The 27,498-nt window shown below is 35.2% G+C and overlaps 5 protein-coding genes and 2 pseudogenes across 7 annotated transcripts; 1 reads left to right on the forward strand and 6 right to left on the reverse strand.

Annotated features, from left to right (window-relative positions):
* The first annotated feature begins 520 nt into the window (after positions 1-520).
* On the forward strand, positions 521-2,292 carry LOC9324625 (annotated as a pseudogene).
* On the reverse strand, positions 1,983-6,137 carry LOC9324626 (annotated as a pseudogene).
* Positions 6,138-6,876: 739 nt separating this feature from the next.
* Positions 6,877-9,571, reverse strand: LOC9324627 (LEAF RUST 10 DISEASE-RESISTANCE LOCUS RECEPTOR-LIKE PROTEIN KINASE-like 2.4). The gene is made up of 3 exons (XM_002888518.2): positions 8,515-9,571; positions 8,335-8,409; positions 6,877-8,242 (listed from the first exon to the last, which is right to left on the reverse strand). The coding sequence occupies exons 1-3, from the start codon at positions 9,245-9,247 to the stop codon at positions 7,119-7,121; spliced, it is 1,932 nt and encodes a 643-aa protein (XP_002888564.2). The 5' UTR covers positions 9,248-9,571; the 3' UTR covers positions 6,877-7,118.
* Positions 9,572-9,697: 126 nt separating this feature from the next.
* LOC9324628 (glycerophosphodiester phosphodiesterase GDPDL1) lies at positions 9,698-13,242 on the reverse strand. The gene is made up of 8 exons (XM_021010161.1): positions 12,950-13,242; positions 12,353-12,646; positions 11,649-12,266; positions 11,513-11,551; positions 11,126-11,410; positions 10,792-10,937; positions 10,216-10,702; positions 9,698-10,132 (listed from the first exon to the last, which is right to left on the reverse strand). Exons 1-8 carry the CDS (start codon positions 13,086-13,088, stop codon positions 9,846-9,848), a joined length of 2,295 nt encoding a protein of 764 aa, XP_020865820.1. The 5' UTR covers positions 13,089-13,242; the 3' UTR covers positions 9,698-9,845.
* Positions 13,243-13,981: 739 nt separating this feature from the next.
* LOC9324629 (protein SUPPRESSOR OF NPR1-1 CONSTITUTIVE 4) lies at positions 13,982-18,756 on the reverse strand. 3 transcript variants are annotated; one of them, XM_021010157.1, is made up of 10 exons: positions 18,471-18,756; positions 17,907-18,200; positions 17,200-17,817; positions 17,069-17,107; positions 16,696-16,980; positions 16,338-16,480; positions 15,782-16,166; positions 15,480-15,698; positions 15,373-15,399; positions 13,982-15,276 (listed from the first exon to the last, which is right to left on the reverse strand). In XM_021010157.1, the coding sequence occupies exons 1-10, from the start codon at positions 18,589-18,591 to the stop codon at positions 14,177-14,179; spliced, it is 3,231 nt and encodes a 1,076-aa protein (XP_020865816.1). In that variant the 5' UTR covers positions 18,592-18,756; the 3' UTR covers positions 13,982-14,176. The 3 variants fall into 3 exon arrangements, with proteins under 3 accessions (XP_020865816.1, XP_020865815.1, XP_020865817.1); XM_021010156.1 differs by having other exon boundaries at positions 15,782-16,262; XM_021010158.1 differs by having other exon boundaries at positions 15,112-15,205; positions 15,313-15,399; positions 15,782-16,262; positions 18,471-18,753.
* An 882-nt stretch (positions 18,757-19,638) lies between these two features.
* On the reverse strand, positions 19,639-20,191 carry LOC110224207 (LEAF RUST 10 DISEASE-RESISTANCE LOCUS RECEPTOR-LIKE PROTEIN KINASE-like 2.5). The gene is made up of 2 exons (XM_021010061.1): positions 19,932-20,191; positions 19,639-19,798 (listed from the first exon to the last, which is right to left on the reverse strand). The coding sequence occupies exons 1-2, from the start codon at positions 20,189-20,191 to the stop codon at positions 19,639-19,641; spliced, it is 420 nt and encodes a 139-aa protein (XP_020865720.1).
* A 3,467-nt stretch (positions 20,192-23,658) lies between these two features.
* On the reverse strand, positions 23,659-27,397 carry LOC9324630. Its single transcript, XM_021010063.1, has 5 exons — positions 27,341-27,397; positions 24,830-25,219; positions 24,644-24,768; positions 24,340-24,560; positions 23,659-24,258 (listed from the first exon to the last, which is right to left on the reverse strand). Exons 1-5 carry the CDS (start codon positions 27,395-27,397, stop codon positions 23,765-23,767), a joined length of 1,287 nt encoding a protein of 428 aa, XP_020865722.1. The 3' UTR covers positions 23,659-23,764.
* Positions 27,398-27,498: the final 101 nt, after the last annotated feature.

Raw genomic sequence — 27,498 nt, forward strand, 5'->3', positions numbered from 1 at the left:
CTAGAATAGGCACATTACTTGTGGATTTTCAATCCTAAGTCGTTACTTCAAAGTCAATCTTCAATGGTTAAGTAATTGTCATTTCTAAACTCCTCTAATGCTTGACTTGTTTTCTTCGATCAATCTCTCCAAAATGTCAACTTTCCTCCCAAATTATTCATCCCAAGTCAATCGTGCAAAGTTGAATTAGCTGGTACGGTGACGGTTCTTTTGATGACTCCTCGTCATATCTCTCAAGCTAATCCGATGTCGGGCACTTTTGTCTCGATCATATGCTTTGGAATAGACATAAGATCAATGAATCTTGAATATCAGATAACTCTAGTGATGTCGACTTTCGTCGGATGGTACGACTCGTTTGGACTAAATGGTGAGATCCCGCAAATGGCTCATTCTTTTTGAATTCTGTTTCGATCATCATTACTCCTAAAAGATTCAATGAATTTTTAATCCTAGATCATTTGATTGAGTAAAAATTTGTGTGATACGTGGAGGTGAAAGTTGCGATCGGTGGGTCACTATGCTGTCGTACGCGGGACGTACCGTGGGTCAGTCGATGCTATACACGGGACGATTGTGGGTTATGCTGTGGGTCTGTCATGGTCGTACTGCATGTCAGTTGCAGCTCGTGCTACGATTTGTCCTATCGATAGATGGGTGGATCATGGTACGGCTGCGGGTCATGATCGCAGTTCAGTACATGATGGGGACTCTCGGCATCGACCATGAGGGTGATGATCGATCTGTTTCCTTCTTCATTCATCGGTCATAGTGGTGGTGACCGGTCGATGAAGATAAATGACAAGATTAAGATAAATTTTACTTGTGTTTATGAGTATGTTTAGGATTCCGGTGAACGGTACACCGGAATTTAATGGTTATGCTGTTGGCACCATGTCATATGTTAGTTGGTATATGTGAGCATGCAATACATTTAATTTGTGTAGTTCACGATCCATTTTTAAACTTGGCATGTGTGGTCATGTATTCTCCTATACCTCGTGTAACTAGCAATCTTTATTCCTAAATGTTATTGGTATGTTTAAATAAAAATGCCAGTACTAAACCACAGTAATACAATGTCTTTTTAAATATGAACTATACGATTAATTCAAGAGAAATCAAGAACTCATTAAAGAGCTTGGTACACCACTTGGATCAAAGGATCTCTACTTCCAAACCAAGTACTCAGAACCATTTTTTACTCAAACCAAAGCTTGACACTAGAAACATTCTTTGTAAAACTAGAGATGTCTTCAGTACAACGCCATCCGGTTTCGCATGATAGTAGTCATTGGTGTCTTGTTTGGTCTAATTTTCTTACAAATAGGAACAAAAATGTAAGTCTTTTTTTCTTTCCTCTAATACATTACGGATTCATTGAAAAAAAACAAAATCAATACAGAGAGAACGAACAAGACCTTAATAGTTTCTTTGGGACCATGTACGATGTTGTATTGTTCCATGGTGCCACCAACGCTACAATAATTCAACTTCTAATTGCCATTGAGCGAAACGGTATTTTGCCGCAAAAAAAGCGTTGGAATGTACTCCGCCATTCCCTATGCAATTTCCCATGTTAAAAGCATTCTAATGTTTTTTTCTTCATGTGATTAGATACGTTGCTTAGAGTATGGTTAGATCACAATCAGAACTCAAACCAAAAATGAATCTAAATATGTTGCAGGTAACAGTGAAATCATGTATAACATGATACAAGTTTACATGCTAATCCTTTACTCAATGATCGGATGTGATTTGATTGTGAACAAATTCTTGTGGTTCTTGACTACTACATAACAAGCTTCATCTACTTCACACTATATGTTATGATGCTTATGGCCTTGACACCAAAGTATCACATTGCCGGAATTCTCATGTCCTTCTTCCTGAGTCTCTAGAATCTCTTCTCCGATTTCTTCATTCCTAGACCGGTAAATTAGTAAATTACATTTGATAATTTCCAGAAAAAAATTTCTTACATTTGATAACATTATCTTTTGGTTTGGAGGAAAATGCAGCAAATAACGATTTGGTGGAGATGGTACTATTGGGAAATGCATGTGGTTTGGAAATTATATGGACTCCTCACATCTCAAGAAGGGTATAAGGATTCGATGGTGCACATTAGTGGAATTGGAAACATGAGTTTCAAAACGTTGTTGAAATAAGGATTCGGTTTCAATCATGAATTCTTACTTGCTGTAGCAGTTGTCCACATCGCCTTGATCTTGTACTTTGTCTTTTTTTTTTGCCTATGGTATCAAGTTCCTCAACTTCCAAAGAAGATAAAGACCTTAACAAATTATTGTTGAAAATTATGAACTTAAAACAAAAGGAAAGTCTAGTCTGAAGACGTAATAGCTACGTCAATGTATAATGTAAACAATGTATTTTGTTGTTCACATGCTTTAGTAGTTTCTTTATTTATACAACAATCATGGATCATACTTTTGTGTAAACCGAACTATCATCTAACACCAACGATTGTTCTTGAAGAGGCATTGTAGGAATTTACAAAACTGGCCTAGGAGGGACTTCAATAGCATCTAGGTTTCCTTCCATCATATCTACAACTCTATTCATTGTAGGGCGATCTGATGGTGAAGATTATATACACCACAAACTCACCAATGTCATCTTCTTTATTATCTGCTCATCTTCACTGCTGATTTCATCCTCGATAAGTCTTCCATGTTCTCCCTTCTCAAGGTCCCTATATATCCATTCAGGAAAGTATGTTGAGCTTGTGTCTGATGCAGAGTTTTGATCAAGTCTTTCATTGTTTCTTGCACCAATCATCTCGAGGACCAACATTCCATAGCTAAATACATCTGACTTGTGGGAGACTCTACCATACATTCTTGAAAACACTTCAGGTGCAATGTACCCTATTGTTCCTCTTGTGTCCCGTAGTGACAAGTTGCTTTCTTTCTTTTTGCACAGCTTAGCGAGGCCAAAGTCTGAATTTTCGGGCAAAGATTGGCATCTAATAGTATATTTTGTGGTTTTATGTCGAAATGAACTATCCTTGCTTTGCAGCCATGGTGCAAGTACTCTAGACCTCGAGCAATGCCAAGCGCAATACTGTATAGTGTTGTCCATTCCAATATCAATGAGCTCTTTCTCGAGATGAACCTATCAAGAGATCCATTTTCTAAATATTCATAGAGAATTGCTCTCTTGGAACATTCAGAGCAAAATCCAAGCAGGCTAACAATGTTGACATGAGAAGTTTTACTCATGCTTGCAACTTCATTGATGAATTCTTCTCCATTACCCTTGGTGTATTTCAACATCTTCACTGCAACACTACGACCGTCACAAAGGGTTCCTTTATAAACGGTTCCAAATCCGCCTTTTCCAACAACTTCGGCGAGTGACTTTGTAATTCTCTTTACCTGCGCATAGCTATAATGTTTCAGTGGGATAAGGGCCTTTAGATTTTGTTGTTTAAGATCATCTAATGTCTTGCTTAGGCATCTGATACCACATAGCAAGATTCCATATATAAGAAAGCTGATCACCAATCCAACAATAAAAAACCCCAAACCTAAGATGAAAACAAAAACAAGGTTTTTGTAATAAGAATATGTTTGTCTCTTATGGTATGTTGTAATGAAATTACGTCTATTTAAAGTATAAGCAAAATAAAGCACCTGTTCTCTCTTGAGAAGAAAGGCCTGCATAAATAGAGTTACATGAGGAAATAACTTAGAACTTTGTATAAACAACAAAAGAAAACTTTAAAGTCAAGGGACTTTGTATAAGTGGGTATTAAAAACTTAATGGAGGTTTCCAATGAAACATGAAAGATAAATACTTACCCCAAAAGAGGCGGTCACAAATATGGTTATGAGTCCAACCTTCACAATAGCAGACAAACCTACGTGAGACTTGATTATATCCACAAGAACCCCCAGATTCTATGCACATCGAACAATCTTTGTTAAGTCCAAGCTTGAAACCCTCTTCAAGAGCCTTCTTTAGATTGTCTAGAGTCGGAGTTCTCTCCATAGTATTCAAGGCGGATCTAGAAGCGGGAATACTTACGTTTCTTCTGCAAAATACCTTAAAGTCGTTTAAAAGACCACTAACCCCACGAAGTAAAGGGGATGAGAGGCTTCTCGTCACATAGTAACTTTTGTGATCATCATCACAAGGAATATTTCCAACATAAGTAGTAACAGAATGTGAAATATTTGAACACTCGTAATAAATCCTCAGCATATCAGTGTCGGGAGCGAGTGGGATGACGTTTTGTATGAACGGTGCATTTAGTGGGTTTTGGGGGCAAAGATTGCTGATATAATCAGATCTAGCGAGTCTTATGATATTCGAGGTATAGTTCACTTCTAAGTTCTGAACTTCACAGAGGAGATGCTAAGCTCTGCGAAACTTGCGTTGCATTCGAGCATAAAGTCGGGGTGGCCACATTCTTCTCTGCTAGGTATCCAGAAAGGGTACAAGAGATTTCTTTGATTGCCGCAGCTAAATGGTTGACTACAGAGCTTGCGAAGATCATCAGCTGATAAAGTAAGTTTTGATAAAAAGAACATTGATATGACTCTACGTACAAAGGATTTATTTTTACAAAAAAATAAAAATAAAAAAACCTAACAAGCGCAAGGATATTGGTAAGAGTTTGATATATAAGTTAAGAGTTTAGTTCTATACAGTAGAGATGAAATGATAGTGATGAATAAGAAACTTACAATGAGGTTGATAAAGTGGACCGCATTTTATTCCCAATGGAAAGGTTTCTTTGAAGCCACAAAAGGCATGAAAGGATAAACATTCTTGACATGCATTTTTATCAATCTTCACCTTCACCTCAAATCCTTCTCTTAGAGCACTTTCCAAACGTGTCAAATTCAACACTCCCTCTTCTGGAACAAAACTTGTAGGAAGGTTCACAGTGAAACTCTCACGGCAGTTGTTATTATGTTCAAGGTTTTCAGACATTGAGATAAGACCTATCTCAGGACATTTATAACTCGAATGGTATGGAAACCAAGGGTCACATAGGTGGAAGACAGTGACGCTCTTGTAGGTTGGTGAAATTTCGAAAACTTCTGGAGGTAAGGTTACGTTGGTAAATGTAGAGGAGCAAAAGGAACCTAAAAGGTCAAATCTAGCAAGTGTAATAGTGTTAGATGTTTGATTTATTTTTAGAACATGGAACTCTTTATTTGAGATGAATAAAGTGGTGATGTTATTGACGCAGTAAAGCTCGAGAAATGGATGGCCGCAAAGTTTGTGACGATTCTGACCCGAGAAGGGGAAACCAGCGGTGACGTTCCCACACTGGAACAGAGTCTCACACCCCCCAAGTTCCTTTTTACTTGAAGCACAAGGAAGATGGTGGAATAAGAAGGCGAGGAAGAACAAGACCAGACAAGAAGTGGGGAGATGGTACATGATTTGTTTTCAGATTTTTGAACAGTGTATCTTGTGAGGAGAGAAAACAAAAAGAGAGGGAGAGAGTGATAAATCAGAAGCAAGTGGAGGTTGTGAAGGTTGTGAAGGACCAAGTGAAGGAAGGATTGTCACGGATACAGAGAGACTTGGAGTGTTTTTTATTACTTGTCTTTATTACTTTAGCCTAAAAGAACGAAAGTGAGATCTACTATGGAATTAATCTTCAGTGGAAATGAGAGGGACTTACCAGCACATACCATACTCTATTTTATCTTCTAAATATGTTTTGTCTTCATGCTTTGAAGCTGATCAAAGAGGATGTGTAAGACTGCAGGAAAAGTCAATAGTTTGATCAGGTCACTATCATCGAATATTTAGGTTGAAACTCTTAACTTATATATCAAACATTCTAGCCTCTCTTTGAACAAGAACAAACATTAACGTTTACTATTGACTTAGACAAATATACAAGTTTGACTACCATCAAACTAACACCAGAAGTATCTTCAATACAAATTCTTGTTGTATTTGATACGTTAAGGGAGTATTACGTATAAACTTCAGGGGAGATTATTCAACAATATTAGATGCATTATTATGATGTCTATTTTTTATTTATTTTTATCTCAGGTTATCCTGAAAACTTTATAGGTCCAAAGATTAATCTTACGGTCCGGAGAAACCATGTTAGAATTCGAACTCCGGTAGCCAACTACACGAACCTAACCTAGGTGGCAGAGATTTTTCTCTCCTTTACCATTAGACCAAGACGACTTGGTTTATAATGTCTATATATTCTCATATTATCTTTCTAATCCATTCCTCTCCATTTATGATGTTTTTCCACCACAACGCAGCTTGACATTTGTCGTGGACTGTTCCATCTTAATACTCCATATGACATAATATTTTGTTTATCCGATCAATTGGAATTTTTTATATTCGAGGTTAAAGAATTTCAATAATTATTTGGATATACTTAAAAAGTACTCGAGATCAACTGAAAGTGTTCGAAAGGTGAAGATAGTACAATAAATATTTAAGATGTAATGAAATTTTTTTGTATAGATGTTAATCTAAAATTATAATTTGTGAACATAAAAGATTGATTGCGTACTTAGAGAGTTGTGAGCTCAGAACAACGAAGGACTGATTACGACAACTCTCAGAACAACGAAAGACTGATTACATACTAAGAATTGTGATAGAATAGGGAAATATACTTTTTGTAACAATATAGTCAGCATATACAAAAACAAAAGTATTAAAAAATAAATACATATGACAGACCATATGCAAAAACATAATCTTATTTTGAAAACCTTGGCCCGATCCATAGTCAATCCCTACTACGCGGGGTAACGCGATTTAGTGGAGTCGAACTCCGGTGGGGAAGGCGGAGTCAAGTAGACTTAACCACTTGACTAAAGGCACATCCCCGGTGGTAGACTATCTTATAGTTGGAAATTTACTATTATATGATATACTTAAGTATCACATAAGTTAATAAAATTTGACATTCATTTGATAAAGACTAGTTATTGAAATTTGATGGAATTTAATAAAAGTTAACAAAAAGAGGTTGTACTTTCAAAAATTAATATCATAAAAGTCGTATTTATGAAATTATTCCAATAATATTTAGAAACTCTCCTCTTCAAGACTATATACTTTCACAAACTTAGATGTTACAGGTTTCAATTTGTGGAGCAGATCAATACCTCGGAGGCACTTGAAAACTCCTCAGAAATCCAAAAAGAGTCCGAAAGCGGTTCTGTTAAAGTCTGCTGCAAGACAGGCCTCGGAGGCACTTCAAGAACTTCAAGGCTTCCTTCCATCATCGCTACCACTCTGTTCATCGAGGGGCGGTTTGATGGAGATGACTCAATACACCACAAACCCAATGTCAGCTTCTTTGCTATCTCGTTTTCTTCGTTTCTTATACCATTCTCGATAAACCTTCCACTGTCTCCCTTTTCAAGATCCTTATAGATCCATTCTGGAAAGTACATTGAGCTTGCGTTCGATGCAGCATTTTGATCAACTTTTTTCTTCCTTGCACCTATCATTTCGAGAACTAACATTCCGTAGCTATACACATCTGACTTGTGAGAAACACTCCCATAAAGTCTGGAAATCATCTCCGGGGCAATGTACCCAATTGTCCCTCTTGTGTCTAGCAATGACAAGATGCTTTCTCTCTTCTTGCAGAGTTTAGAAAGTCCGAAATCAGAAACCTTGGGGCAGAGATTTTCGTCCAACAAAACGTTTTGAGGTTTAATGTCGAAATGCACAATCCTTGTTTTGCAGCCATAGTGCAAGTACTCTAAACCACGAGCAACTCCTAGCGCGATCCCATAAAGTGCCGTCAAGTTCAGTTTCATTGAGGACTTTTCCGAGATGAACTTATCGAGCGATCCATTCCCCAAAAATTCATATATAATTGCTCTTTCTGAACCTTCAGAGCAGAATCCAAGTAGGGAAACAATGTTGATATGAGATGTTTGGCTGATGCTAGCAACCTCATTTATGAAGTCTTCACCATTACCCTTTGAATCTTTCAAGACCTTCACTGCAACTATATGGCCATCACAAAGAGTTCCTCGATAAACAATTCCAAACCCGCCTCTTCCAATCACTTCCGCAAATGATTTTGTCATTCTCTTCACTTCTGCATAGGTATAATATTTGAGCGGAATAAGGGCGTTAAGCTTCTCTTTTTTTATATCATCTGATGTTTTTCTCTTTCGGAAACAGTGGACTCCGAAAATATGGCACAACAGGATCATGAAAGCAATAACAGCTGGTAGTGATAAGAAAGCTAGAAAAAACAGAGAAAATGTTTCCGTTAGTAACTTTGAGTAATGATGAAAGATCAAAAGAATTTTAATTATCTCTTGGCAACAAACTAACCTATGAAAGTCAACATGAACACAAACCCAAACCCTGTAGAATCATTAAATAAGTAGAATTTGCTATCGGATTTTCCTGCATCAATCAAATGGCGGCCAAAAAAAAGTCAGCTGGAACTGAAAACATAAATTTGCACTTTGAAAAAACAAAAATGTGAAACTAAAAGGTTTGGGAACTTACCACTAGGTTTATGTTGTGGAACGCAACTATCTCGTCCTGGTGGTGAGGTTACGTTGCAGCAAATCTGTGTGGTACTGTTGAAACCACAAATTCCACTAGTGGATGAACATTCTTGACACGGTATCTCATCGATCACCAGCTTCACCTCAAACCCATTTCGTAGAGCACTTTCCAAATGGGTCAAATTCAAATCTCTCTCGTTTGGGAAGAAACTCAACGGAACGTTAACTGTGAAGTTGTTTTGGCAGGAATTATGGTGATCAAGGCTTTGAGACATTGAAAAATGACCTAAAGCAGGACATGTATAACTCGAGCCGTGAGAAGTCTTAGGATCACAATTGTATAAAACGGTGAGGCTCTTATAGGTTGGGGACAGCTCAAAGATTTGAGGTGGCAAGGTTGTGGTATTGAATGTAACGGAGCAAAAAGAGCCTAAAAGGTCTTCTCTAGCAAGTCTAAGAGTATTAGATGTTTGATCTATATCGAAAACGTTGTACTCATGGTTTAAGATGTTTAGAGAGGTGATGTTTTTGTTGCAGTGAAGCTTCAGCAACGGATGACCGCAAGGTTTGGAACGATTCCCGCCCCAGAAGGGGAAACCAGCGGTGATGTTACCACACTGAAACAGAGCCTCACACCACCCAAGTCTTTGTTTACTTGTGGCACAAGGAAGGTTGTGGAATAACGTGAAGTGGAAGAAAAATACCAGACAAGAAGTGGATAGATAGTACATGATTTGTTTGAGATGTCTGAACAGTATATCTTGCGGTTAGAGAAAACAAAAAAACACAGAGAGAGAGAGTCAGAGAGAGAGTCAGAGAGAGATCGTTATGGTTCAAGTGGTAATGGTGATCAGGACCTAGTTATGGAAAGATAAGTAACCGTGGAATCTTGTAATCATGTCTTTATTAGTTGACCCCCCAATAAACGAAATTGAGATAGAAAGAGTACAAAGAGGGTTTAGGAGACTGGAAAAGTCAATAATAATTTGATCAACGTTCATTGTTCTCTATTAATATTCTTGATGAGGTTTTTGTATCTAAAGAGTTAGAGAGCATTTAAGAAACGAGGTATAATACTTTTTTTTTTTTTTTTTTGTAACATAATTTATTTCTTAAAATGTTCATTATCTTGAACAAGAGAATTCATAGGTACAAAAAACCTAATTATAAACTGATGATGATTAACAAGTACAATGACCAAATGACATTAAACCAAAGTGTAAACCGGCACACATATAAACTCTAATCATTTGACTGAGATTCACACAAGGAAATCTTTACGAGGGTGGAAGGCATTATAAACAGAGAGGAGATGTGATATAGGGCTGATCACAAAAGTAGAAGAGAGAGGAAAAAAACAGAGAGGGGAAGAGATAACTTAAGTCGGGTTTGTCCGCTTGGTGCTTCTGCAATGATTGATGGAGTTCCAGGGGTTGATGTTGGGGCTTTTGTTACAACCGGAGGTAGTGGTGGCTCAGTGACATCATCATCTACGAAAACTGGGTTTGGAGCTTGGGCTGGAGGTAAGGCCAGAGGATTCATAATGGCTAAGAGGCCACCGGGTTGAATAGGTAACATATAAGGTGGTATTTCTTTTCTACCCAAACATCGATTCCCTACAAAATAAAAACAGAGCCAGGCATTGATGTTAATTATTTTGTGTTGTGAGACCTTTAGATGCAAATTTTCTGTCACTTACTTTTGTATCTTGCAGCTGTGAAAGGGAACTCTGTGATGGTTCCACTAACACCGGCGCCAGAGATATATGTGTTTATCTCAACAGTTGCATCAGCGAAGAAGTCATATGGTTGCGATACAAACTCATTCCGAAACAGTTCCACATAAACCGTGAGCTGAGACTTCTTCAGTCTCTCCACAACATTGGTTTGCTTAGTGAGAAACGACTCAGAGTTAGGAAAGACTGAATCTTTGTTAATGACAACAGCGTTAGCAAATTTCTTTATGTCTTCAATGGCGTAGTCATGAATATTACTAATTGTTTCTTCAATTTTGTAGACAGTCTCGTACTTGATCTGCTTCCTGAAGTCAACTAGAACTGAGCTGTTGGTAGACTGAATCATGACCTTTGTTGTGGTTGTCCCATTGTTGTAACCAGTTTTCGTGAGTGTATCGAGAACCGCTTGAACCACGTCGAGCCCTTGCTTCTCTCTCAAGTATGCTGCATTCTGGGGGACACAAAAAAAAAAAAAAGCATAGAAGATATCACGGTCGGTTTGATAAAATCTCAAGACTAAGAGGTACACTAAGAACTCACCTCTACACTGATCAAAACACCGGAGAGAGAAGTGTAATTCTTTGCCAGGTCTAGGAATTGGGAAAGGGAAATGAGCGTCCCTGAATTTTTCTCTTTCGGATTTCTGGAAATACGGTAAACCCTGAAGTAGGGGTTTGAAATAGCAGCTGCGCAAAAAGATGGGAGAATGTGAAATTGTTACGAAAACAGATATTTGCATTGTATAAGTAACCTCTTTAAGTTAAGTAGGACAAGAAACAAAGCTCTGTGATTAGTTATTTGGTTACTATAAATAGTAGGAACAAGAGTGTGCATTTGTCTGAAGCAATAATGGAAAATTTGAAGGGAAACTTACGAGTCAAGTTCTGGATCTCAGGCCATGTGAGACTAAAAGTGTATATTCCAGCAACTGAGCTAATCTCAGGAACAGGAGTTGAACGGTTGCTATAAAGAGTTTGGGTGACCGTTGTACTGTCCCCGAGATTTATTGAACTTAAGCAAAAGGGTATACCGTCGCTAGACATTTGGACTGAGCAATCAATAACATCAGCACCATCTTTGATTGCGTTCTCATATGCAACGTCTGTACATCCAGGATAGTCCCCACTCGCACCATTTTTTGATATAACAAGAAAATCCACTGAGCCATAGACCATTTGGTAGATGATAAAGTTAATTATAAGTTTATTTTTTATTCGTAAGAACAGAAAAAAAAAATCTATATTATGTTTACTCTCATTACCTTGTTTTGTAGCGTTTCTGCCAATGTGGGAGAAGCAGTCTGAAGAAAATATGAAAACAAATGTCTGATTTTATGTATTTCTAGTAATGTTTTACAGACAAATTTAAATGGTGTCTATAGAAGAGATTTTGCTTACCAACGGTCGCAGATGCAGTGATGGGAAAATCAGAGAGCACACCGTCAACCGAAAAATCACCATTGTCCACAAAAGATAGATACTCAGACACTGGATCCCAACTGTAGTTATATGCAATATCAACATCATTTGCAAAACCGGACACATATACTTGTAATCCTGCTTTGTGAGCATCTTGAACTAAGGATGTATGAGGAACCAAGTACTGTTCCTCATCAATTGGCAATATGTAAGACTTGGGAACAAGAATCCCTGAAGCAAACGTCTTGACAAACGTTAGGTTACTCAAGATTGAACCGTAGGTTCGGTTCATTGTCGGCTCGAAATCCTCTTTCCTAAGAAACTGGAACACAAAACTCGGACCATTACGTCCGAAACGGCCGGCAATTTTCCTAAAGAAATTCACCTCAGGGGAAGATATGAAGTCAATGGAAACAGTTCTTGAAACTGATAACAGAAAACTGCTCATGCTCAAATTTTGTTGCTCATAGAACGCATCATGCTGAACATTTAACCAAAAACCTTTTGGTAATAACTGCGTGTTTACATCTTGAATCGTCAAAATCGCAAATCCGCTTCCATCAAATCTTTCTGAGCGCGAAAATATACCTCGGATCACTAAGGTAAAAAGAAAAAATATTTGTGAGAAGTTACAAGAAATTCCAAACATCAACAAAAGCACTAACGGAATCATAAACACTTACAAGAAACATTCTGGAGCTCTGTCAAGGAGAAATCAATGGGGAACCAACCCTGAGTAGTGACTCCATTAACCCGGTAAGATTTTCGACGAGTTGAGTAAACATCTTGTATATTTGAAGCATTGGCCAGATTTAAATCAGGGAAGCAAATCCCAACTTCATCTTTAGTTAGCTGAACATCACACCATAGAATAACATCGGCTAAACTTGCTTGCATTGCAAATTGGTATGCAGCTAGACTTGAATCTGGAAACAATCCAGAAAAGCCACCACGAGCAATCACTAGTGGAGCATCACCTAGTAAATAAATAAAAAAGTAGTTTGAAGTTATTTTAATACTTGGAGACAAAAGTATTTTATGCTTCCACAATCAAAGCAGTTATTAGACTAATATTTGGGAACTGCCCTTTATTGGCTATAATCCCCAAACCAAAGATAAACTTGTCAATAATTGTTCTTCTGAAATCAAAATGAAGTTATTATCCCAGCTTTTACTACACATATAGATAAAGAAAAAAAAAGTACTACTAGTACTTAAGTTCTCTTGTTTTCTTGGAAACCATGTGCAAAACAAAGAGAAAAAGTAAGAACAACTCTCACCATTGAGCGTCTGCCATCGACTTGTTGATCTTTGAGCATCAATTTGAGCAACAAACAGCTGAATCAGAACAACACCACAGAATAAAAGCGTTGAAGATCGTATTACAATCTTTGTCGGATTACCTGGCCGGGAATTCATCGGTAACTTACATAAATGGAAAAACAAAAAATAGTATATTTAATGTTTAATGTTTAATTTTGTAATGCATAAGCATTGAACACATAGAGGAGAAGTACAGAGAGACTCAAGAGCTTTTTTATTATCAATTGGCTTTATTAGTTGACTCATAGACTCATAGTGAACAAATGGAGAGAGAGTCAAGAACAATAATCAAATGGCTTTATTAGTTGACTCATAGTGGACCAATACAAAGAGACTAGCCTTTTTTTTTTTTAAACAATTTATTACTTGACTCAGAAAGACTCGTCTCTTCGTTAAGTTAATTATATGCCAAACACACAATATATAGACAGAGAAAGATTGGTTATTGGATGTTCCTTTAGCATTTTTTTTTCTTTCTTGGATATGATTAATGGTGGTGAAGAAAAATAACATATAATGGTCATTTGCTAGATCAACTATGATATATAATCTTTGTCCTTCATATTTTTTTTTGTTACTATTTCTAAAACCTTTGTTTATACTATCACCTAAACGTCTATACCCCGAAAATGAGGTAAAACATGGAAAAGAATCTTTAGTGGGCCTTGGGCATTTGTCCTCTCTGCAAAACATGAAATTAAAATCTTTAGTGGGACTGAGATAGGGGACTTGCCGGTAAACCAATACCATACTCTCTCTTATCTCCTATCTCATAATCTTTCTATCGTCATCCTTTAAAGCTGACCAAAGAGGATTTAGGAGACTTGCAAAGTCAATACATAGTTGTTTATTACTGTCTCTAGAGAATTGAGACAGAAACAACAACAATGATGAAGTAGTAATTTCTCGAATGGTTTTAAAAGACAAATAAAAGTCTAATCTGAAGACACCTTGAGTTATTTGTAGATAAAACTTAAAGTCTTGATATCTCATCTTTAAGGGTGTAACGCCTCAAATGTTTTATCGTGATAGAAATCTTTCTCAAATAGTCTAACATAGTCATAAAAAACTTGTTTAAGAGAAAAGTCTTCTCATGAATTCGGAATGTAGACAATATATGAGATTTTTTGAATAAATATATAGCTAGTTTCATGCTTTGATAGGTTCCATGGTGGCTTCTTGGATCATCCTTCTGTATAAACAGAGACTTCCTCTGAAAGAGTAGAAGATTCTTGAAAATTTGATCTTGGGATTTGCTGCAAAACAGGCCTAGGAGGGACTTCAAGAGCTTCCAAGCTTCCTTCCATCATCTCTACAACTTTGTTCATCGCTGGGCGATCCACCGGAGAAGGCTGAATACACCACAAACCCACCAATGTCATCTTTTTTGCAAGCTCATCTTCTACGTTGTTAATTCCATCCTCAATATGCCTTCCGGACTTGCCTGATTCAAGATCTCTATATACCCATTCAGGAAAGTACATTGAACTTGTGTTAGAAGGAGAGGCTTGATTAGCTTTTTCTTTGTTCCTTGCACCAATTATCTCAAGGACTAACATTCCATAGCTATACACATCTGATTTGTGCGACACATTCCCATAAACTCTCGAGATCATCTCTGGTGCAATGTACCCTATGGTACCTCTTGTGTCCAGCATTGACAAAATGCTCTCTTTCTTCTCACATAGCTTAGCGAGACCAAAGTCCGAAACTTTGGGACAAAAATTGTCATCTAAGAGTACATTTTGTGGTTTAATGTCAAAATGTACAATCCTTGTTTTGCAACTATGGTGCAAGTACTCTAAACCACGGGCAACTCCTAGCGCAATTCTATACAGTGTCGTCCAATCCATATCCACGGAGGTCTTGCCTGAGATAAACTTATCAAGTGACCCATTTTCCAAAAACTCATATATAATTGCCCTTTTGGAACCTTCTGAGCAGAAACCAAGCAAGGAAACAATGTTGAGATGAGAAGTTCTGCTCATGCTCGCAACCTCATTCATGAAGTCTTCACTATTACCTTTTGAGTCTTTCAAGACCTTAACCGCAACCACACGGCCATCACCAAGTGTTCCTTTATAAACAATTCCAAATCCGCCTCTCCCAACAATTTCCGCAAATGACTTTGTAATTCTCTTCACCTGTGCATAAGTATAGTGTTCCAGTGGAATAAGAGCCTTCAGCTTCTGTTGTCTCAGCTGTGTTTCTCTCTTTCGGAGAAAACAGAATGTTAATGATAATAAGACTAGGAACAATACAACTCCTGCTGCTGACACCGAAACTACAAAAAAAATGGAGAAAATGTTTGTTTTCGTACCTTCATTTTTAATCTTGGCAACAAAATCAGTTTAAAAATTTTCTGGCCAGCATAACTCACCTATGCGAATTACTTTGAACAAATTTCCTGTACAACCATTCAACAAAAAGAAATTTTCAGAATGGAACCAAACTCGATCTAGAAGTAAAGAAAAGTAAAGAACAAACTTAGAGGTTTTGCAATGGTTGATGATGTTCCTGGGGTTGAGGTTGGGGATTTTGCTATAACCGGAGGTACTGGTGGCTCAGTAACATCATCATATGTGAAAATCGGGTTTGGAGCTTGGGCTGGAGGTAAGGCCAGAGGATTCATAATGGCTAAGAGGCCACCGGGTTGAATAGGTAACATGTAAGGTGGTATTTCTTTTCTACCCAAACATCGATTCCCTACAAAATAAAAACAGAGCCAGGCATTGATGTTAATTATTTTGTGTTGTGAGACCTTTAGATGCAAATTTTCTGTCACTTACTTTTGTATCTTGCAGCTGTGAAAGGGAACTCTGTGATGGTTCCATTAATACCGTGTCCAGAGATATATGTGTTTATCTCAACAGTTGCATCATCGAAGAAGTCATATGGTTGAGAGACAAACTCATTCCGAAACAGTTCCATATAAACCGGGAGCTGAGACTTCTGCAACCTCTCCACAACATTTGTTTGCCCAGTGACAAACGATTCAGAGTTAGGAGAAACTGAATCTTTGTTGATGACAACAGCATTTGCGAATTTCTTTATGTCTTCGATGGCCGAGTCAGGAATATTACCAATGGTTTCTTCAATTTTGTAGACAGTCTCGTACTTGCTCTGATTCTTGAAGTCAACAAGAACCAAGCTGGTCGTAGACTGAATCATGACCTTTAATGTTCCAAAGATGTAACCAGTTTCCGTGAGTCTATTAAGAACTACTTTAACTACGTCGAGTCCTTGCTTCTCTCTTAGGTATATTACATTCTGAAGGACATAATATAGATATTATAGTTGTGTGATTGATAAAATCTCAAGATTAAGAAGTACATGATAACTCACCTCTAGACTGATCAAAACACCGGAGAGAGAAGAGGAGTTTTTTGCCAAGTTTAGGAATTCATAGAGTGAAATAAGGTTCCCAGAATTTCCCTCATTCGGATTCCTGGACATACTGTAAAGCCTAAACGGGTTTGAGATAGCAGCTGCACAACAAGATGGGAGAACGGTTACTTCCCTAAGCTAAGAGGATGTAAATTGTTAAGAAACACATATTTGTATCAATATCTAACATCTTGAAGTTTAGTAGGAGTAGAGAAACAAAAGCTCTCGTACTAGTTACTATAATTAGTAGGAATAAGAGTATGCAGAATAGACTAGCATTTTCTGAATCAACTGGAAAAATTGAAGGGAAACTTACGAGTCAAACTCTGGATCTCATGCCATGTGAGACTAAAAGTAAATATTCCAGCAGCTGAGCTAATCTCAGGAACAAATATGGAACGGTTTCTGAGATGAGTTTGGTTGACCGTTGTGCTGTTCGCGAGATCTATCGAACTTGCGCAAAAGGGTATACCGTCGCTAGACATTTGAACTGGGCAATCGATAACTTCAGCACCATCTCTGATTGCCTTCTCATATGCCAAGTTTGTACATCCAGGATAATCCCCACTCGCGCCATTTTTTGAGATAACAAGAAAATCCAATAAGGCACGATTCCATTTGGTAATAAACATTTTGTTCTATATATATTAGTAATAGAAAAGAAATGTAAAGCAAATTACTTTGATTACCTTGTTTTGTAGCGTTTCTGCCAACGTGGGAGAAGCAGTCTGAAGAAGTACGAAAACAAAATGTTCCATTTTGAGTATTACAAGTAATGTTTTAAGAACATAATGGTGTATGTAGAATAGAATTTTCTTACCAACAGATGCAGATGCAGTTAAGGGAAAATCAGAGAGCACACCATCAACAGAAAAAACGCCATTGTCAACAAAAGATAGATATTCAGAAACTGGATCCCAACTGTAGTTATATGCAATATCAACATCATTTGCAAAACCTGACGCATATAGTTTTAATCCTGCCTTGTGAGCATCTTGAACTAAGGATGTAGGAGGAAGCAAGTAGTGTTTGTCATCGAGTTGCAATATGTAAGACTTGGGAACGAGAATTCCTGAAGCAAAGGTCTTGACATATGTTAGGTTATTGAAGATAGAACCATAGGTTCGGTTTGTTGTCGGCTCAAAATCTTCTTTCCCAAGAAACTGGAACACGAAACTCGGTCCGTTGCGCCCGTAACGGCCAGCAATTTTCCTAAAGAAACCCACCTCAGGGGAAGATATGAAGTCAATGGAAACAGTTCTTGCAGCTGATAATAGAAAACTGCTCATACTATAATTTTGTTGCTCGTAGAACGCATCGTGCGGAACATTTAACCAAAAATCTTTTGGTAATAACTGCGTGTTTACATCTTGAATCGTCGAAATCGCAAATCCATTTTCATCGAATTTTTCTGAGCGCGATAATATTCCTCGGATCACTAAGGTAAAAAGAGAAAAAACATTTGTGAGAAGTTACAAGGAAAACAAAACACTCTACAAAAGCACTAACTGAATCATAAACACTTACAAGAAACATTCTGGAGCTCTGTCAAGGAGAAATCAATGGGGAACCAACCCTGAGTAGTGACTCCATTAACCGGGTAAGATTTTCGACGAGTTGAGTAAACATCTTGTATATTTGAAGCATTGGCCAGATTTAAATCAGGGAAGCAAATCCCAACTTCATCTTTAGTTAGCTGAACATCACACCATAGAATAACTTCGTCTACACTTGCCTGCATTGCAAATTGAAATGCAGCGAGACTAGAATCTGGAAAAAGTCCAGAAAATCCACCACGAGCAATCACTAGTGGAGCTTCACCTGGTAAAAAAAATAATAATAATCCAAAATTATTTTAAGACAAAATTATTTATTGGAACTGCCAATTTATTGGCTAAGAAGATCCCCAAACCAAAATCAATTTTTCCATAACTGTTCTTCTAAAATTAGAACTCCCCAAACGGAAAAAGCAAGTGAAGTTACTATTTATGACTATGATTATCACAACTTCTACTACAAATAAGAAACCAGGGACTTAAATTCTCTCGCAACCATGAGAAAAAGAAAGAGACCAAGTGAGAACACACTCACCACTCAGCGTCTGCCATGTACTTGTAGATCTTTGAGCATTGATTTGAGCAGCAAACAGCTGTAACAGAACAACACCATAGAGTAACATTAGCTTTGTCGGAATACTTTGCCGGGAATTCATTGGTTGCCTTCTGTTTCTCTCAGTCAACGAAATAACGATATTATCTAAAACATTGGTTTGATTAGTTACGTTGACTCATAGTAAACAAAAGCAGAGAGACTCAAGATCATAAATCAAATGGCTCTTCACGCACTCATAGTAGCCAAGACAGTGAGACACAAGAGCCTTTATTTTTATAAATCTTTTATAAATCAAATGGTTTTGTTATTAGTCTCTTCATTAAGTTGTTTTTAATTGATTTTAAGCCAAACACACACAAAGTTGAGACAGAGAGAGATTGGTTATTTGAGGTTAGATTAAAAAGGTGGTGAAGAAAAACTACAAATGAATAGTACTGGCCATTTGCTCGATTAACTATGATAAATAATTTTTGAGATGAAAAAAAATAAAATAAATAATAATAATCTTTGCCCTTAAATTTTTTTTTTTGTTACGATTTCTAAAACTTTTGTTGATTATTATCCACCTAAACGTCTATTCCTAAGAATTTTCTCTGAAAATGAGATAAAACATGGAAAAAAACATCAGTGGGGAATGAATGAGAGGGACTTGTTGGTAAACATATACCACACCTTATCCTACATACTTTTGTATTCGTCCTTTTAATTTAACTTATCAACCAAACATGAAACACCAACGAGCATTTACAAGAATATTCTTTTTAAGTTTTCTGTTTTTTTCCCACAAGAAAAAGGTCTAGTCTGATGACAGATTGAGTTATTTGTAGATGTATAGTCTTGATTCCATCATTCCATGTTTTGGTGTGACAAGTCGAACGTTTTCTCGCGATATCAATCTGTATTAATTAGTTTAACATAGTAAAAAAAAAACTAGTTTAACAGACAAGTCATCTTTGTTAATCCAGAATGTAAGACAATATATGACATTTTTTGAATATATAAATAGCTATTTTCATGCTTAGGTATGTACGTTCCAAGAGGCTTCTTGGATTATCATTCAGTGTAACCAGAGATATCCGCTGAAAATGTTGAAGATTCTTGTAGAGGCACGGTGGGAATTTGAAAAACGTACAAGAGCATCCAAGCTTCATTCCATCATCTCTACAACTTTGTTCATTGGTGGGCGATCTGGTGGGAAAGGCTGAATACACCACAAACCCACCAATGTCATCTTCTTTGCTAGATCATCGTCTTCGTTGCTGATTCCCTTCTCCATAAGTCTTCTTGACTTTCCTAATTCAAGATCCCTATATACCATTCAGGAAAGTACATTGAACTTGTGCTAAAAGAAGATGACTGATTATCTTTTTCTTTGTTCCTTGCACCAATCATCTGAAGAAACAACATTCTATAGCTATTCACATCTTACTTGTGCAATACATTCCCATAACTCTAGAGATCATCTCTGGTGAAATGTACCCTATTGTACCTCTTGTGTCCAGCAATGACAGGATGCTCTCTTTCTTCTCACAGAGCTTAGCGAGGCCAAAGTCCAAAACTTTGGGAGAAAAAATGTCATCTAAGAGTACATTTTGTGGTTTAATGTCAAAATATAGAATCTTTGTCTTGCATCCATGGTGCAAGTACTCTAGACCACGACCAACTCCTAGCACAATTCTATATGGTGTCGTCCACTCCATATTCACTAAGATCTTGCTTGAGATGAACTTATCAAGAGACTCATTTCTCAAAAAGTCATATATAAAAACCAAGCAAGGAAACAATGTTGAGATGAGAAGTTCTGCTCATGCTAGCAACTTCATTAATGAAGTCTTCACTATTACCCTTTTAGTCCTTCAAGACTTTCACCGCAACCATACGGCCATCAACAATTGTTCCACAGTATACAATTCCAAATCCGCCTCTCCCAACGACTTCTGCAAATGACCATGTAGGAGTTTGAAAAAGCAGCTGCACAAAAAGAGTGAAGTATAGCCACTATATCTCTAAATTATGTAATCTCTAAAGAGGAGAATTTAAAATTGTTAAGAAGCCAAATATTTGCATTTATATGTGAAGTTAAATAGGACTGGAAAAAAGAGCTCTCTAATTAGTTACTACAAATAGTAGGAACAAGTGTGTGTAAAGCAGACCAACATTTCACTGAAGCAATTGAAAAATTAGAAGGGAAACTTACGAGTCAAACTCTGAATCTCAGACCATGTGAAACTAAACGTGTATATTCCAGCAACTGAGTTAATCTCAGGAACATTTGTTGAACGATTTTTCAAGGAGTTAAAACATTGTGTTGTTCGTGAGATCTATCGAACTTGAGCAAAAGAGAGGTGGATCTTTTTACTCTTTTCTTGGTTTTTGATATTCTTTTCGAGCCAAGTGGTGGTGACTTTGTTTCAAGTTATTACACTCCTTTTTTAACTGGATTAGTTGGTGCTTACAGAGTTATCCACCATATTTCACCATATGAGAATCAAACCCTCAACCTCACATTCCTCAAGCAAACATTTAAACCAGTTAACCTATAAGAGAATTTTGGAAAAAAGAAGGCCGATATATTAATAACTACATTCGAGGCTCTGCTTATATGTGACCAATAGTCACCAATAACTCACGTACGTACGTAACCACCACTTAAATTAACCCCCACTTAATAATAAATATAGAGAAATTGTTAAAAATGTCCATTTTTCAATACCTCTTTTCAAAAATGCCCCCTTTGAGAGTCTATTTTTAAGTTTGCCCTCTTTTAATTTTAAATGACCATTTTACCCTTATTTGAGACAAAATTAGATCCACAAAATACAAAATATTTTTTGGCGGGAAAAGTGATCCTGCAATTTTCCCGCCAAAACACTTGTAAAAACCTTTAAAATACCTTGTAAAATTTTCCCGTAAAAATTTTTCCCGCCAAAAAATTTTTTTTGCGGGAAAAGTGATTCCGCAATTTTTTTGGCGAAATTTTTTTGGCGGGAAAAATTTACAAGGTATTTAAAAGGTTTTTACAGAGTATTTACAAGTGTTTTGTAAGGTTTTACAATGTATTTTAAAAGGTTTTACAAGGTACTTATAAGGTTTTATAATATATTTATAACTTGTAAAACCTTATAAAAAACTAGTAAAACCTTATAACTTGTAAAACCTTATAAAATAGCTTATAAAATATTATAATATCTTATAAATACCTTTTAAATACGTTGTAAAACCTTTTAAAATACATTGTAAAAAACCTTTAAAATACCTTGTAAATTTTTCCCGCCAAAAAAATTGCGGAATCACTTTTCCCGCAGAAAAATTTTTTTGGCGGGAAAAATTTTACAAGGTATTTTAAAGTTTTTACAAAATCAAATTTGTAATTTTGATGTGTGCACATTCTCATGTTTTTCTTATATATTTGTGATATTTTTTATTAAAAGAAGGGTAATTTAGTCATTTTGTACATAAAAAGGGTTATATTTAAAAATGGACAGCCAAAGGGGGCATTTTTGAAAAGGAGTATTAAAAAAGAGGCATTTTTGTGAGTCTCCCATAAATATATATAATAACGTTCATGTAATTAACATAATAATATATTAATTACCTTTCATTAATTATATATATGAATACATTAGAAAGATAAAAATTAAAATACAATGGTAAGGGACGAGGGTTATCAACACACCCGAATTCTAATTCTTTAATCGAAACCGATCTATCACGGTATCGTCTTTAATATTAGAATCCTTAACATTAGTATGAACTTGAACTTTACGATTAAACCGAAAGACATATAGCCACATAGAATAAAATATTTTTACAACTTTAAGTTGCATTGATTCGTAAAATTTATTACTAGTTTTATGATTTTGTCCGAAAATTTTCTATAGGGATCACTTTTTGTACAATACTGAAGAGGAAATTTTTTTGGTAGAATATTTTCTCGAGACAAATCATTAGAATTCTTTGTCAATCAAAACCAAAACTAGTGTAAAGTGAATTAGATATCTTGTTAAACTTATTTTAGATATAGGGAAAAAACTCAAAAAAACTTTGGTTTATTTTTTATTTGGACGTTTAATACCTAAATTATTTTGGTTGGAAGAAAAAACACATAATAATTAAAATATACGATTTAATACCTATAAAAATAAAATATTGTTATTTTCATACTTACGGTTTTATAACAAAAATAAAATTCCAATTTTACCTTTACAATTAGAATATATCATTAATTTTAAATAACGTGGCAATAATTTTTACTTTTATTTGAATAAAAAATAATTTATATTTATATTTCGTTTTACTAAAATTATTTTATTTATAAATTTCAAAAAAAAAAATCTGAATAAATGAAAAAAAAATGTCGAAAAAGAAAAATTAGGAAGAAGAATAGAGAATCGAATAAGAAGTCGACTGAGTAGTATGGAACTTCATCAATTACCATATGCGTTCCCAAATTGTGTTTGTTATTCTTGGTGACATGTTTGTTCAGTCTCCAACCAAAACCCAGAAAATCAATTCACTATCCAATCAAATTCAAGAAATTAAATTGAGGAAATCGAAAAAGACACAACAAAACCAAGCAACCGATTTGAAATCAGCACCCAAAAATAAACTTGAAACCCATAAACCGATTTGAAAGCAACACCTAAAAACCACAGTCCGAAACTTTGGGGCAAAAATTGTCATCTAAATCCGCCTTTGCCAACAACTTCTGCAAATGACTTTGCAAATTTCTTCACTTTTGCATAAGTATAGTGTTCGACAATGAACAAAACAACTCCCGCTACTGAACCTGCAACTAGAAAACAAATTGAAATTTCTCTGGCTAGCAAAACCCACATATGCTAATTGCTTTGACCAAAGTACTTAGATGTGAAATGGTTGGTGTGATTCTAGGGGTTGAGGTTGGGGCTTTTGCTATAATTGGTGGTAGTGGTGGCTCAGTGACATCAACATCTGTGAAAATTTGGTTTGGAGCTTGGGCCGGAGGAAAGAACAGAGGACTCATAACGTTTAAGAGGCCACCCGGTTGAACATGTAACATGTAAGGTGGTATTTCTTTGCTGCCCAAACAACAATTTTCTTTGCTAGATCATCGTCTCCATTGTTGATTCCATTAATTCTCTATAAGTCTTATGAACTTTCTATATTCAAGATCCCTATATAGCCATTCAGGAAACCAGCCTAATAACAAAATAAACCAAATAGTAGATCCAAAAACAGACTTGTCATGAAACCATACATCATTGATCCATAAATGAACAAAACCCTAATAATTATGTTGACCAATCTTCTTCTACGTCCATACCAGGAAGCACTTCCCAATTGCTGCTGCGTATGTATGGAATTTTCTGGTACTCTTTGCTGTGATAGTCTCCATCCACGTTTGTCTGGTCCTTGTACTGTCTCTCCTCTTCTTCAATCAATGTTGTTGCAAACGATCCAACCGGAGGATACATTGGGATATTGTTAGTTTGTGTATCAGCTACTGCAGCATATGTTTGACTCTGAACTATCTCCCTTATGATTTGCATCTTTCGGATCTCGTCTTGGTTCATCTGATTACGATACTGTGAACCGGTGAAATCCATTTGCATGTTAACCACCTGAGACGATGGTGTGATAATAGCTTGCATCCGAGGCAACTCATTAGCAGTGTTATAATTCAGACTATTGGCTTGACTATATGAGTTTCTTTGCCATCCACCGTTAGCCCTGAACTGCGGTGCTATGTTAAAGTTTCCTTCTCCAACTCCCACGCCACCAATTCCTATCAAAGTAATGGTTTTTGTTTCTTTTAAGTCTCTCACTCAAATAAAAATTGATTAGCGTAAGGTCCAAGCTAAAGTACCTTGAGAATAATGATGATGCTGATGGCCATAGTTGACATTAAAGCCAACTGTCAGGTTGTGGCTGTTGTGAGATGAGTTGTTGTTTTCAAAGCCGATATCGAAGAAAAGAGATTCTTCTACCGGGAAAGGGACGTTGTAGAGTTTGGACCAGAAGCTATTAGTTAGAAGCTTCTCCAAGTTCTTTTGCAGAACTCCGGGAGGAAAATGAATTGTATGTCTCCTGTTAAATAGAAAATGTAAGGCTTTGACTCACTTTCAACATTACTCAAAGCAAAAAAAATGATCCAAGTTAAAGCAGGAAACCTGCAAGTAGAAGCCTGATTGTCGGTGAAATCGCGATCCAATTGTTTCCATTGAGTGTGTTTTCCTGCCTGTGGATTAGTCTCTATGAAGAATGTTGGACGTTTTCTCAACTGCACATAAACATTTTAAAGGTCATTAATCGAGGCTCATAACTAATTACAAAATGTACATGAGTATGTTTAGTACCTCGATATTGAGGATTCCAGTTTCATCACGAGTATGAATACTCTCTTCAAAAGATGAGACATCATTCCATTGAATCTCAATCTTTCTCTTCAGCCTTGGCATGTTAGTTTCTTCTTCTCCGAAGAGAAACTCCCATATAAGTTTCTTCTTTGCAAAATAGAATTTCGCCACAATATCTTCAGGGTTTATTGCAACGGGGGTCCATGTTCCAATTTTGATCATTGAGATTGGGAAATTCATAGCTTTTAGTTTCTCAGAACTCTTAAGAAGAGTTGAGGTCTCTGAGTTCTCTATTTGTTGATGAGGACATGTGTAGTTTCTATTGAGGTAAGTTTCAATCTTGTTTATAAGCTCCGGAGTCGTTGTTAGAGGCAAGTTTAGACGTGAAACCTGAAAAAACATTGAGAATAAATCATAAATGTGCATTCCAAATATTATAGCCAAATCTTATTATATAAAGTATGGTTTTCAAATTTTGACACGTTCGTAGATAAAAAATTTCCTTTTATTTATTTTTAAAAAAATTATAAGAAAACTATACGTATATATCTTATATCAAACAAATCTAAAATTCTAAAAATCTAACAAAGATAATTATAAGAAACTATATACATATTTTTAAAAATATTAAAAGATAATATAAGAAAAATATACGTAGATCTTATTATCTAAAAATAGAAATTATAAAAGTATTTACTAATTCTAATTTAAGTACTAATTCTAATTTAAGTACTAATTCTAAAAGATATATACTATTTTCTTAGAAAATATGAGAAAAAAGTATTTAGGAAAATACTAATTAAAAATAATTAATAAAACACGATAATTAAGAAACTTATACAAATAATTATTAATCTTAAAAGAAAAACTATACTCATCTCTAAACAAATAGACTGTCTCCTAATTTTTCACCAACAAAATAGTTTCTTCAAAAACACCACTACTTCTCCTATTTATTTAGTACTTTTTATTATAAATACATCATCAGTTATTGATGTGTGATATATTTTTATAAAATGTCTTAAAATACCACCCTTTCAAGTTTTTTTTTGTTGCCAAAAATACTACTATTAGTATAATGTTCGAAAAATACCATAAAAATTTTTGGTTTTCCACTATTAAATTTGTAAAGAAATGTAAATAAAACGACGGTTTGATATGTCGTTTATAAGTGAAATATTTCATGAAGAAGTTCTGGAATCATATTTTACGCAAAATTGCAAACCATGTTTTCTAGATTTAACAATAATAATAATAATAACAATAATAATAATAATAATAATAATAATAATAATAATAATAATAATAATAATAATAATAATAATAATAATAATAATGAATCTTTTGGCAAAACTTTTGTTGTTTGGTAATTTACTTGATTATTATAATAAATGCAATAAAATTTAAAATATAGAAATGAAAATAAGTGTATTAAAAACAAAAGGATGAATATATAATCAAATTTTCTCTGTAATTAATAATTTATCTTTTTATTTCTTAAAAATATTTCTATTCACAATAAAAATTTAATATACCTTTTTGTTAAATTTTATTTTATTTTAAACCCGCACATCGGGCGAGTCCTAATCTAGTATTTGATAAAACATAACTAACAATATCTGAGAGATAATAATCAGAGAGATCCTACGTTGAAGAAGAAGATGACAAAGAAATAAACGTTTTCTTTTAGTGAAATGAATCTTAAATTAGATTTAAAACCAAATATATCTAGAGAATATTTTCTAACAACTTAAAACCCTAAAACCCTAATTCTTCTCAAGATCAGGCTTAAACTATCTAAAAAAAATTACAGTGAAACCTCTAAATCCTCTAAATTAATAATGTCAGGACCAAAAAATTCTATTAATTTATAGAGATATTAATTTATCGATAAATTAATAACTATTAATTTATTGAGAGATTTTACTAACTTTGTAATTTAAAAGAAATGCTATATCTGAAAAGCAGTTTTTTCTTATAATAAATTTCTTTCTGAAACCAATTATAAGTAGAAAATCAATTATTAAGTTTAAAAACCAACACAAAATTTTTTCGAGGTAGTAAAAATATTAAAATTAAACTCTACTAAAAATTAATACAAATTTAAGAAAAACAAAAAATACTAGAGTCATATGCCAATAAAATATTTTAGATAATATATATTTTGATAATTTTATATAATTATTAATTTATAATATTGATGGGACCATATGTTTACATAGAATTTTTTAAAAAGTTATTATTTTATTAATTTATCGATTTGTGTCATTTTTTACATTGGTCTCAACTCGGGACCGGAAGAAATTATTAATTTAGAGAGGTTCTTAATTTATCGAGTATTAATTTATAGAGGTTTTACTGTACCAAAGAAAAAATAAAACAGAGGATGAAACAAAACGAAGAAGAGAGTACGAGACAACAGAGAAAACACTAGAAACATAGAGGAAAGAGCAGAGTAAAAACAGAGTACGATGTAGAAAAACAGAGAGAATTGAGAAGAGAAGACGATACCTCATCAACAAATCTGTTATTGCGGCCACCTTGAAATTCTTCTCGTGATCTCTTCATGGAAATACCTATCTATTTTCTCTTTGTTGCTTTAGCTTTTTTTTACCGCTGCATATTCAGATTTGCCTCGAAAAGAATATATATATAGCACGTTTTTTCGG

This window comes from Arabidopsis lyrata, assembly GCF_000004255.2.
Source record: "Arabidopsis lyrata subsp. lyrata unplaced genomic scaffold ARALYscaffold_2, whole genome shotgun sequence".
Lineage (NCBI taxonomy): Eukaryota > Viridiplantae > Streptophyta > Magnoliopsida > Brassicales > Brassicaceae > Arabidopsis > Arabidopsis lyrata.

Excerpts from the sequence above, each read along its gene's own strand:
- LOC9324627 (XM_002888518.2), bottom strand. The coding sequence starts at position 9,247 with ATGTACTATCTATCCACTTCTTGTCTGGTATTTTTCTTCCACTTCACG. Across the intron at positions 8,410-8,514 it reads TCCACAACATAAACCTAGTG|GAAAATCCGATAGCAAATTC; the intron begins GTAAGTTCCCAA and ends TGATTGATGCAG. Across the intron at positions 8,243-8,334 it reads GTTCATGTTGACTTTCATAG|CTTTCTTATCACTACCAGCT; the intron begins GTTAGTTTGTTG and ends TGTTTTTTCTAG.
- LOC9324628 (XM_021010161.1), bottom strand. The coding sequence starts at position 13,088 with ATGAATTCCCGGCCAGGTAATCCGACAAAGATTGTAATACGATCTTCA. Across the intron at positions 12,647-12,949 it reads TCGATGGCAGACGCTCAATG|GTGATGCTCCACTAGTGATT; the intron begins GTGAGAGTTGTT and ends TTTATTTACTAG. Across the intron at positions 10,938-11,125 it reads TGAGATCCAGAACTTGACTC|CTGCTATTTCAAACCCCTAC; the intron begins GTAAGTTTCCCT and ends CTTTTTGCGCAG.
- LOC9324629 (XM_021010156.1), bottom strand. The coding sequence starts at position 18,591 with ATGAATTCCCGGCAAAGTATTCCGACAAAGCTAATGTTACTCTATGGT. Across the intron at positions 17,108-17,199 it reads AACTGCATCTGCATCTGTTG|ACTGCTTCTCCCACGTTGGC; the intron begins GTAAGAAAATTC and ends GTACTTCTTCAG. Across the intron at positions 16,481-16,695 it reads TGAGATCCAGAGTTTGACTC|CTGCTATCTCAAACCCGTTT; the intron begins GTAAGTTTCCCT and ends CTTGTTGTGCAG.
- LOC110224207 (XM_021010061.1), bottom strand. The coding sequence starts at position 20,191 with ATGGAGTGGACGACACCATATAGAATTGTGCTAGGAGTTGGTCGTGGT. Across the intron at positions 19,799-19,931 it reads ATCTCTAGAGTTATGGGAAT|GGATCTTGAATTAGGAAAGT; the intron begins GTATTGCACAAG and ends AATGGTATATAG.
- LOC9324630 (XM_021010063.1), bottom strand. The coding sequence starts at position 27,397 with ATGAAGAGATCACGAGAAGAATTTCAAGGTGGCCGCAATAACAGATTT. Across the intron at positions 24,769-24,829 it reads CTGGAATCCTCAATATCGAG|AATGTTTATGTGCAGTTGAG; the intron begins GTACTAAACATA and ends AATGACCTTTAA. Across the intron at positions 24,561-24,643 it reads AATCAGGCTTCTACTTGCAG|GAGACATACAATTCATTTTC; the intron begins GTTTCCTGCTTT and ends TCTATTTAACAG.